Source organism: Penaeus vannamei, chromosome 5, assembly GCF_042767895.1.
Source record: "Penaeus vannamei isolate JL-2024 chromosome 5, ASM4276789v1, whole genome shotgun sequence".
Classification (NCBI taxonomy): Eukaryota; Metazoa; Arthropoda; class Malacostraca; order Decapoda; family Penaeidae; genus Penaeus; species Penaeus vannamei.
Genome location: NC_091553.1, coordinates 13532189 through 13543880, shown reverse-complemented (window position 1 = coordinate 13543880; position 11692 = coordinate 13532189). Strand labels below are relative to the sequence as shown.

Below are 11692 nucleotides of genomic sequence, written 5' to 3'. Positions count from 1 at the left end.
CAAAGTCTTTCCTGCTCTTTGATCCCCTTTTCCTTTCTCTCTTGTTTCTTGTCTCTCCTTTTCATCCTCCTCCGTCGTCGCTTTTCTCTTTCTTCCTCTTCTTCCTTGTTTCTTCCTCGTTCACCTCTCTTCTCTTAACCCAGCTTTCAAGCCCCGTCCTCGCTTCCCCTTCTTTCTTTTCCTTCTTCTGTCTCCCCCTTTTTTTCATTCTTCATCTCGTGGCTTCTCTTCTCTGTCCTTCTTCTTCTTCTTCTTCGATCCTTCTTCTTCTTCGAACCTCCTCCTCCTCCCCCTCCGATCCTCCTCCCCCTCCGATCCTCCTCCTCCTCCCCCTCCGATCCTCCTCCTCCTCCTCCCTCCTCCTCCTCCTCCCTCCTCCGATCCTCCCTCCTCCTCCTCCTCCTCCCCTTCCGATCCTCCTCGATCCTCCTCCTCCTCCTCCTCCTCCTCCTCCTCCTCCCTCCTCGATCCTCCTCCTCCTCCTCCTCCCCTTCTCCCCCTCCGATCCTCCTCTTCCTCCTCCCTCCCTCCTCCCCCTCCGATCCCCTCTTCCTCCTCCTCCTCCTCCATTTTCTTCCTCCCCCTCCTCCTCCTCCTCCTCCTCCTCCTCCTCCTCCTCCTCCTCCTCCTCTCCTCCGTAGACAGATCGACCGATGCCAAATTATATTTCTGGCGGGGAATTACCAATATCGGCACATTTTTCTTCGTTAGCTCCTGCGTCTATGGCCAATCAGAATTTATTTTGCGTGGTTCGCGTGGCCTTGCTTCCTTCTGATTGGCTGATGTTCTTCCACCTTTTGAGATTCCAGACTGGATTTTCCCCCCCGAGCTGATTTGCCTGATAATGTACATTTAACTTGGAAGAGGAAAATCTTAAAATGCGTAGGTAATACACTTTATTACGGGCATTACCGTGCAGTTACCCGTGCTGGTTCCCGAGGATGGTTCATCAAGTTATACGTCCTCTTGCGCCCGTGCTATCTTGCAGCGGGCGATCGGTCTCGTGTATGGCATCTCTACGCAGGGACACGGCCGTTCAGATATTCCAGATTTACGGCCACGGTTGTACACGGGCGCTTGAACTAGGTCTTTCTGTCTATCTGTATCCGTGTATATCCTTGTATAGTTATGTATGTGTGTTTGTGTCTGTAAGTGTATATAATGTATATGTATATATGTATATTGTATGTATGTATATATGTAAAAGTATATGTATACGTACACACACACACACACACACACACACACACACACACACACACACACACACACACACACACACACACACACACACACACACACACACACACACACACACACACACACACACACACACACACACACACACACACACACACACACACACACACACACACACACACACACACACACACACACACACACACACACACACACACACACACACACACACACACACACACACACACACACACACACACACACACACACACACAAAATGTGTGTGTGTGTGTGTGTAATGTATGTATGTATGTATATTTGTATATTTATATGTCTCACGTACACACCAAGATATATATACTATGTATGTATGCGTCTTTTGCCGTTTGTGTAGTCATTTCTATTCATGCGATGTAAAATGAACACGATTAGTTTTTGTTACCCAGTAGCTGTTTTGCATTTTACTAGGATGTAAAAACAGCCTCTTTCTAATGTTAAAACACACACACACTCTCACATTCACACCCAAAAAAATCTCAAAACCTTACAGCTCACGTTTCGAGGAGGTGAATGTTTATTTTTCTTCTTTACCTCGCCTGTGTACACTAAAATAGGGGCTCAGCGGTTCATCTTGCCAGACATGACTTTTGGCGTCTCCCGACTGGTTCCGCGGCCCTGTGCCTGCGCCTGGGAGAGCCCCGCGTTCGCCAGGAGCAGCAGGGCGGGAACTGCCGCTGTCTGTAACCCTCAAGGAGCGCGGAGCCAACTTATAAACCCGGCTAAAATGCGGGCCGCGCGAATATAGGTCTCCGTCAATTTGCGCGCGTGGGACTTGGCAAGTATATTTCCTAATATTTCAACATTTCCTGCGTCTGCATTATTTTTTATCGCGCTTATATTACCCGGCATCGATTTTTCATCCGGTCGCATTATTTTTGGCTTGACTGCTGGATGGGAACGAATGGATTTTGGCGGGTGAGCGATGCTATTTGACGATCATTTCGACAAAATTGGCAAAATTGCTCACTCGCTGTGTCTGCTTATGAAAGGACTTTTTTCTCCCTCCCGAGTGGAGTTCAAACTCTTCTCATGTCCTATACAAGACATCTCACGGGAGGAGAGGTCGGCCGGGTGGGGTGGCGTAGGAGCTGAAGGAGGTTGGGCTGGGCGCGCTGTGGCCGCGGGGCGCTTTACTCCTGCCGGAGACTCCTGCTGGGGATCCTTCTGCCCCCGCTTTGTGCTGCCGTGTTTGCGGTCGTGGCCTCGCTCGCCTCGCTTGCCTTCCATCCGCCGCGGTGCCACCGAGTGCCGATTGCCCCGCCGGTTTACGCGGGGAAAACTTGTGGGAACTTTTCCTCGTCTTCTTGTTTTATCATTCCTATAATTTACATTTCCCGTTCTCTCCACATCCGCACTGCACATTACGTATTATAAACCGCACAAGAAAACCAAAACACAGAGAAAAAAGGAAAACAAAAAACAAGGTGCCCAACAGCCCGCGGTGCCACGCCTAAGCCCGCTCGCCCCCGCCTTGTCGCTAGGCCTATGCACTTCGTAGGCTCGCAGAATTGTTTCGTTATTGCTCTCCTTATACGGACTCATCTCGAGACGGCGAGATCAAGACGACGCGACAAGCAGCCCGACGATCAGACATAAACAGCATTAGTTCCATTCGATTATTCCAGCATGCAGTCCGCTCACGCATCGTCAGCTGTTCTGTCATGACTCCAGCGTCAGCGGTTCGTTCTGTTCGCCACACGTTCGTTCTACGTTTTGCGTTCACTATTTAAATTAGTTTTGACCTAGCTGTTCCCCGTGACGTTGTTCGGTGATTCCAGTCCAGTTTATTATTTGTTGCTGATTACCGTTATCTCCGTTGTTCGGGGGGGTGGGGTGGGGGTGGGGGGGGTTGTTACATGTGTGGCGGCGGACGAGGCGGTTCGGCTCTGCGGGTCGCTGGGGTTTATGTCGAGGTTATTACTCTTATCGTCTATTATTACTATTTTCGTCGTCGTCGTCATTGGTATTATTGCTGTTAGTTTGTTATTATCATCATTATTTTTATTATTATTGTGGTGATGATGATGATGATGATTATTATCATCATTGTTATTGATATTAATATTATTATGATTATTATGATCATTATTATCATCAATATTTTATTATTATTATTACCTCCTTAGCCGTCGTTATTATAGATTATTATTGGCTCTCCAATTACTGCATTATGATTTATTTTACAACTATTACTCTCCTCTCTTCTCTGTTTGCTACTGGAAACCTCCACGGGGCTTCCCATCAACTAATTTCGGACCCTTTCGGAATATTTTTTTACGAAACGTGATACTTTGAGGTCTTTAGAAATTGCCCTAATTTTATGATTTCTCAAATTGCGTAATAATGGCCAATAACCTCGATAAGTAAATACGGGAGTCCAATCATCCGGGTTATTCTGTATGTCGTCAATATAATGATGTTCGTTGCGGCCAAGTCGTTAACCGGGACAGTCGGGACAGTTCGGTGCATTAAGCGGAGGTGGATTGTTTGATGTTTATTAGGGAACTCCTCCAGATTCGGGGGGCGGGGGGGGGGGGGGGTTATGGGTTGCCGTAGAGAAAATTCGCCATAGAGAAAGAGAGGGAGAGAGCGAGAGCGAGAGCGGGGAAGAGGTAGATAGAGAGAAAAAAGAGAGAGAGGGGGCGATAGATAGATAGAGAGAGAGATAGTTGAATAGCGTGTATTTGTCGGGGGGGGGGGGGGGGAGTCATGGGGTTATTAAGTAATCTATGAAGTTTGAATTAGTCTTGAAAATTATCAGTTCCATTTACTACTTGTGTGTGGAAAATCTTTAGGGAAATGCGTCAATAGATAGAAGATTGATTACGTAATCAATATATATAGGCTGATAGATATAGATAAGAATACACATAGACATATGACTAGACATAGTTATAAGTATATATAACCAAATAGACAGTTCATTATAGATATCTCTTATAAAGGCTTGCAGAATGAGAATAAAAATTCATGCCTTATCTCGGAAATTTGAGAAGCTCCGATGGGACGCAGATCGCTTGTTCATTAACGTCTGATCCGACAACCTGGCGGAGGCGTTGACAGAAGCCGTAGAGGTTCTGCGTCAAGTGGCGGAGGTGGAGGCGGGGTTTAAGGGGCCGTCGGATACGATTTGACTAATAACCCGATCCACAACCTGTTTTCCTCTGTTATTACTTCTTTTCTTCCGTTTCTACTCTGTCCCCTTTCTCTGTTTCCCTGTTTCCCGTCGTCCTTCCTTCCCTTTCTCTCTTTCTCCTCTCCACTTCCCTCCTTTCTCGGATATTCCAGCCCATTTCCTTCCCTCTCTCTCTTTCTCCTCCCTACATCCATCCATGCTCTCTCTCCTTCTTACTTCCCTCCTTTCTCTCACCCTGCTACCTCCTTCCTTTTTCCCCCTCCTCTCCAATTTCTCGTATCTCCCCTACTTTCCCTTCTTCCTCGCCACCCCGCTCCCTATTTCTCCCTCCGCCCTTCTTCCTTGCCACTCCACTCCCTATTTCTCCCTCCGCCCTTCTTCCGGTCCTCCTGGCGCGACTGCCTGCTCCCTTGCCCCTTCTCACTCCCGTCTGCAGCCGAAGCGAAGGGCGCAGCAAGGGCGTCTCTCCCTTCCCTTCGCGCGTCGACGCTGGGGGTTCGGGGTCTTGCTCAACACGGGCTGGATGTACTCTCTCCTGCTCCTGCTCCCTCTCTCGGCTCTCCTTCTCCCACTCCCACTTCCGCTCTCCCTTCCTCCTTCTACATCACCCGCTACTTTCTCTTCTCTCTCTTCTCTTTTCTCTCTCTCCTCTCTCCTCTCTCTCCTCTCTCTCTCTCTCCTCTACTCTTCCCTTCTCTCTCTCTCCTCTCCTTTCTCCTCTCTCCTCTCTCCTCTCTCCTCTCTCTCTCTCTTTCTCTCTCTCTCTCTCTCTCTCTCTCTTTCTTTCTTTCTTTCTTTCTTTCTTTCTTTCTTTCTTTCTTTCTTTCTTTCTTTCTTTCTTTCTCTCTCTCTCTCTCTCTCTCTCTCTCTCTCTCTCTCTCTCTCTCTCTCTCTCGACTTGCCAAACACAAAGCCAAACACACGGGTTTCTTTTGTCAACACGCAAAGAAAGTACTACTCTTTTTTAACTCTTGTGAGCTCACGAAAGGAAGTGCATGATGGTTTCCAAACGCGGTAAAGTAATTTATGTTTATAAACCTTTCGTGTACTGGTCTCTGTAAGTTACTCTGGTACAAGGAACCCACTGTAGATTCTCGCTGACGACGACGACTTGCAGACGACTCCTTATAATGTAGAGAACACGTGATAGCGGGTTTCAGAAGGGGGCGGGGGGGTAGGGGCAGGGGGCGGGCACTTGATCCAAAAGGGAGGGCAGTGGGGGGGTATGGGGGAGAGTGGAGGGAGGGGGGAGGGGGGCGAGGGCTTGTTTCGCTCCAAATCATGATTGATGAATCCCAAGTTATGTTGCCAACGCTATGGGCTCCTATGAATTAATTAAAGTTTCATATGTCGTTTTTCTCGTTTTTTTTTTCTTTTCTTTTCTTTTCTTCGCTGTTTGTTTTATTTTTAGCTTTGTCTTGAAATGGAAGTGCTAGTGTTTTGGGGCGATCGTGTATGTAAGAGGACGAGTCGACAGCGATTTGAAATCTCAATTTAAAGGAAGTCGGGCTACTTTTTTGTGTATTTATTTGTTTTAGAAGTATGTTGAAATGCCCCAGTGAGGAAGAGTGGGTAGAGGTGAAGTCGCTAGACACACAACACCTGATTACATAGTATTTGAGATGTAAGTGTAACATGACGTAGATGTACAGTAGATTCCGTAGAAGGCTAAAGTAATAGAGAAGGCGGTGTACATGGAGTAAGGCACAGGTTGATAGGGCTATTAATGGTTTGTGTGAAGCTTTGAAGGTCCTTGGCGCATGCCTGCCTAACTACCAACCATTCTACCATATCTACCGGCGTGCACTGGGTAGATAGCTTGTCCATCCCCTATTCCCCGTATATTTTAGAGGTCCATGATCTTTAGATTCAGCTTGAGATGCAGCTTTCGGGGGACTTAAAACTTTTCTTAAAGGAGATTTAGTCCCTTCTTGAAAGCTTGAGTTTCATGCGTGAATCTGTGATTATGACAATGATGGCGCTATCAACTAGCGGGCTGTAGATCGTCGCCAAAGTTGGTGGTAGCCTATTTTGCGTGGCCGTTGGGCGGTTTGATGCGTGTAATGGGTGACTAACACGCATGGTTTAGGGCGTGTTGCCACTGGGTGTGTGGGTGTGGTTGTTCACTAACGAGCGCCTCCCCTAGCACCGTCACCCACACGCTTTCCTTGCAGATGGGGGCGGTCCAGTCTTCCCGTCCATGTTCCCCGACCCGCCCAACACCGCGAAGGCCTCCAAGACAGCTGGCTCGTCCTCCAAGGCAGCGGCGGCGGCCACCCCAAAGACTGTATCCATGCCGCTCCTCAAGGTGCAGCAACCTCCTCCTGCGCCGCCTCCTCCTTCATCGTCAGCGCCTGTGATCCAAGCAGCCCTCAACCCCCTCGCTAAGCAAGACACCAGCAGCTCAACGTCGAAACCGGTGACGCACAAAATATCTATAACTTCTGTCGTCTCGAGTGCCAGCGGCCTTCCCTCGACAACCTCCGCCGCGAGTGGCACTGTGCCGGACAACACCGTGTCCATCACCGCGGCCACCCGGAAGCCGGGCCCCGCGGCCTTGATCCCAGAACCCAAAGTGATTACCATCACGACGAGTGCCGTCACGGGCGGCATCAGTTCGCCGGCCGTTGCGCCCCAGCACAACAGAGGTCACAGCAACAACACGCTCGCCCACGCTCGAGGGCCAAACGCTCCAGGGCGTCTGGTCGGAAAAGCTACGCTGGATGGGACCTGGGAAAACATCCAGGGAGCTGTGTCTGCCCCAAAGTCCGGGGCGTCCAGGTGGACCCAGAGTGACCTTGTGGCGGCCCTGGCGCTAGTGAAGGCCGGCACGCCCATCAAGCCCGCGGCTGAACGGTGCAACATCCCTGTAATGACACTGTGGCGCCGCACGCGGGCGCTGGGCATCGTTTCCTCCAAGGTGCAGTGCGGCTTCCGATACCCGGCGGGCCGGGGGCGATCGAAGACCGAGCCCGATCACAACACCATCGTGAAGTGCGAGAGCGAGGACGCGCTGCCTCTGAAGGCCAAGCACGAGAGCAACTGCTCCCCCAGAACCGACCCAAGGCTGCTCATCCAGCCCAAGACGGAACCCCAGGACGGCCCCAAGGAAGTGGTCGTGCAGCGCGCGGGGCCTCTGCGGGAGATGTCCGCGCTGCACGCGCTCTGTCGTGTGGCCTCGAGGGAGAACAGCCCTCGGCCGCTGGGGAGGGAGAACAGCCCACTCCCTCTGGGGCGCGAGAACAGCCCCAAGCCTATTGGGCGTGAGAACAGCCCAAAGCCACTCGGCAGGGAAAACAGCCTTAAACCACTGGGCAGGGAGAACAGCCCGAGACCTCTTGGTCGGGAGAACAGCCCGAGACCTCTTGGCCGGGAGAACAGCCCGAGACCGCTGGGCAGGGAGAACAGCCCGAGGAATTTTGGCCGAGAGAACAGCCCCAAACTTTTTAGCAGAGAGAGCAGTCCTAGACCCTTCGGCCGAGAAAACAGCCCGAGGCCTCTTGGCAGGGAGAACATTCCCAGACCCCTTCGAAGAGAGGGCAGCCCCCTGGTCCTCGGGAAGGAGAGCAGCCCGAGACCTGTCCCAAGAGAGAAAATACCGCAGATAAACGTAGCCCACAGCCCTAGTCCCGAGGCCAAAGACCCTAAGAGTCAGCAGCAGACGCCAGAGGAGAGTCCCAGGCCCTTAGTCGCAGAAAAGCGTCACAGTGAGAGCAGTTCGCAGCCCCCCAGTCTGAGGGACGACGAAAACAGCAACCTCGAGGTCTCGGAGAAGGAGGGCAGCCCAAGACCGCCTCCTCGCGGCCCGGTGCCGGCGGGGGGCGCGGATAGATTCCGGGCATGGGTAGATATCGTGCTGGAGGGCGCGGGGAGACACCACCAGCAGGAGATCCCGCAGGACCTTTCAACACGCCACCAACGTCCTACTGAGCCTTCGCCTCCCCATTCTCAGCCGACGTCCAGCTGCACTTCCACAGCTGCCAGCACCACAGCACCGCAAAATCCTTCACCTTCGCCGGTTCATGAATGAAAACGCTCTCCCTGCGAGAGCGCCAGCGCCTCGCCGTGATCTTCGCAGGACGGCGCGGATGAGGGTCGCCAGGGCATTGTATCCTTTGAAATTGAAGGAGTGTTCGTTAGTGGTAGAAATACACTGTGCAGAAGGTGTAAGGAATGTCCTGCTATCATTAGAAGACAGAGAAGAAGCAGCAGGCTTTCTGCATATGTGCATTTTCATTATTAAGATCACAAGCTGCATTCTTTTAATTCATCATCAAAATAACCCAAAGGCGGCACAGCCCGTCCGCAGCCGGCGCGGGAGTCCTGGCGCCGTCCTCCTTGTCCAGCACGCCCGCCAAAGAGCCAACAGCGTCATTGAGCACTAAATTTTTAACAAATCTTGTGAGGTCCGCAGATGAAGCAGCTTTGTTCTCCGTGGGCTGGTTTATATATCAAAAATTCTAATTAGTTGGAGTGTAGTTTGACTCGTTTTTGCCGGGCGGTCGGGGCAGCTGCAGTGACAATGCTGTACTACCAGTCCCCCTGTCAGGAAATATCTCTGACTGTGCATACATTAGACCAACTTGATGATATAAGGCCCCGTCCGCCCGCCCCTTCGCCCGGCCGCATTCCTCGCCGCCCCCTCCGTAGATTGCACGCCTCGCTATCAAAAGCGGCCGCAGGTTCGGGGCGGGTCTGGCCGCTCCGTGACCGCTGAAGGAGATACCTCGCGCCGCCGCCATTTTGTACTTGCCAAGATCAAACGAACTCTTGATATGAATTAAACATTTTTTCCTCCCCGAAAGAAGCAGTCTTTATGATAAATATTCGACTGAATGACATTAACAGGTTGATGTGTTGATGTAAACGATTCGATGTCAGAGACTAAAAGGTTGGAGTCGAGACCGTCTTGTCTTGGAGAGATTCCAGGCATGTAAACAGAGTATTGGTAAGGGATCTCGTGTCGCGGCCGGGGATCTCGGCGCCATTATTGAGAATGCTGAAATATCTCCCGCGAATTAACCAATCCTTCTTCTACGCAAGCACGCGGAATCTCGTACCTCATTAAAAGCCCCAAACAGCTCCCTCTCGGATGCGATTTCTACGTCAGCCGCCATGACGGCTCGCGGGAAACTGACTCCGTGCGTTCCCCCGAGACTCAGATCCGCCTTCTACTCAAAAATATGTCCAGTAAGTAAGTAAGTTGGGAGTCTTACCCACCTGTCGCGCGGATAGGCCGTGTTATCCCCCGCGGAATAAATATCCCCAGATCCGAAGGGAGAGATGATTCTCTGCATCTCGGGGAGCACTGTGATAAAGAGGAGGTCTGGAGCGAGGAGCCTCAAATGTAATAACACGACTTTACTCTCAATCTCGCGGAATTGCAGCCCGACCGTCTCCGGATCCACCGCAACACCACTTATTTTGTGTGTGCGAAATCCGCCGAATGCCATAAAATCCGGTGGGGGTCTGCATGTTTTTCTTTTTCTTTTTTTTCTGTCGTAATACATAGTTTAACAACAGCTTCGGCTCACCGGTCGGTCGTCGTGGATTGATTTTATCTTTCTTGTGCACCATTAAGTTTTTGCACCATAAAATTGGGGGGTTTGAAAGAACCACAACAGCGGATGTGGATCCTATCACCTATTCTCTATTAATGTTTTCAATGTAAAGATTCACTCCCTGGCTTTCTTCGGCAAGAGATGGCGCTGCGATCCACGACGTGACTGGGATTCCGAACGCGGGGGATTCTAAACTACATTTGAAAGTTGTCATGATAATGATGATTAAGGCGATTTAATGGTCTTACAACCGCACTCTGACAGATGTCATTAATTGACGTAAGACGGAGATAAAGAACAACGGGCGATAGGTTGGAGCGGAGAGGAGGATGTGGAAGTAGACGAGGCGTAGACGAGGCACAGCAACGGGAGAACGAAGACTGACTTTGACACGCGATCTGCCGGGCGAGGAACCGAATCGAAAGGGCAGCCCTCAGGATTCCCGTCGCTGGCGCTGGAGGAGGCCAAGAGCGACCCGAGATGAAACACGACGACAGATACAACTTCTGCTGTATGGAAGTTGTATTGTGATGACACGGAAATTCGAAATGCTTGAATAATGCTGCGTCTATGTTGCATATCATTGATCTATGATGTACTAACCATATGCTATACATGTAGGTTATGATAAACCCTGTGATATGCCGTTGCTCAGACTTTGTGTTGTGATTTGATATAAAATCGAGTTTTCTTTTTTTTTCTCATTTCGAAGAAGTTTTTATTGTTGTAGTTGAATACTGATCTTGTAGTGATTATTTATTTCAGGATTTCAATGCTTATTTGACTTGAATTACGCGGTTGTGAATGTAGGCTTTTACTTTGTTCTTAATTATCGCTTTACATTTGATCGGGAATGTCTTCTTCGTGTAATTAATGGATTATGTAGCTTCTGCGATATATTAACATTAAGTTTAACTCATGTTAGTACAAAGACACTGACAGTTGATGATACATAACATATCTAACTAACAAAACGCAACACACAGAAGCACTTTTTTTTTTTCTTATTTTCCATCGCAACTCAAGACGACGAAAAGAGAGACAAGACGTCGCACGGAAGCCAACTGCTCAAGACGCCGTCCTCCGTCCCAGAGTGGAAGGCCAAGGAGATAAGCTAACCCGAGAGCGACATTATTTTATTAAGAATTATTTATCCGGAGAAGGAAAAGGCGTGTGACCCATCGCCTGGACTTCCACCCTGGCGACGCGAGACGGAGTGTGATGATGACGTCACCCCCTGGGGAGAGGGAGGCTGAGGGCGGGGGCGATGGCCAGGTAAAAAGGCTGGACTTGTTACCTGGTTCATCTACCTGTCATACGGCCAAATGGTTCCCCTAACTCATTTGTGATAACTTACAAAGGAATGTGATACTGTATGCCAAATTTCTCTTTTCTTTTTGTTTTTTTTTTATTTTAATTTTGTCTAGCGTTTACATTGCTTACTGTATTTTTAGGGTTTGGATTTTTCAGTTAGAATGGCAGGTATTGTAGTGGAAAAAAATCTAAAGCTAACAAAATTAGTTTTGTTTGTTTAACGTTCGCGCTGGATGATAGCCTTCATGAGGGATTGTTTGTTCGCGACGATTATTCCATATTTCTACAGAGTATTTTTTAGCTTTTACCGAAGCCCGGATGATTTGTGGAAGCTAGACTGAATGTATGATGTAAATAAAAGCTTCTTTTCTCAAGCTAAAATGCCTCGTTTTTTTAACCATGATCATTGTAGCGTTGATTT

General features: G+C 49.6%; 1 protein-coding gene across 9 annotated transcripts in view; it reads left to right on the top strand.

The window, feature by feature from the left end:
- Positions 1 to 11692, top strand: part of LOC113807515 (protein bric-a-brac 1-like) — a 380224-nt gene that overhangs the window by 341095 nt on the left and 27437 nt on the right. For 4 of the 9 annotated variants that reach the window (XM_070121910.1, XM_070121909.1, XM_070121908.1 and 1 more), the window contains one exon: positions 6571 to 11652. The exons of the other annotated variants lie outside the window; for them this stretch is intronic. In XM_070121910.1, coding sequence (XP_069978011.1) covers positions 6571 to 8426 — 1856 coding nt within the window. In that variant the 3' untranslated portion in view covers positions 8427 to 11652. Of the gene's footprint in view, positions 1 to 6570; positions 11653 to 11692 lie in introns of those variants that run through there. 9 annotated transcript variants of the gene reach the window in all.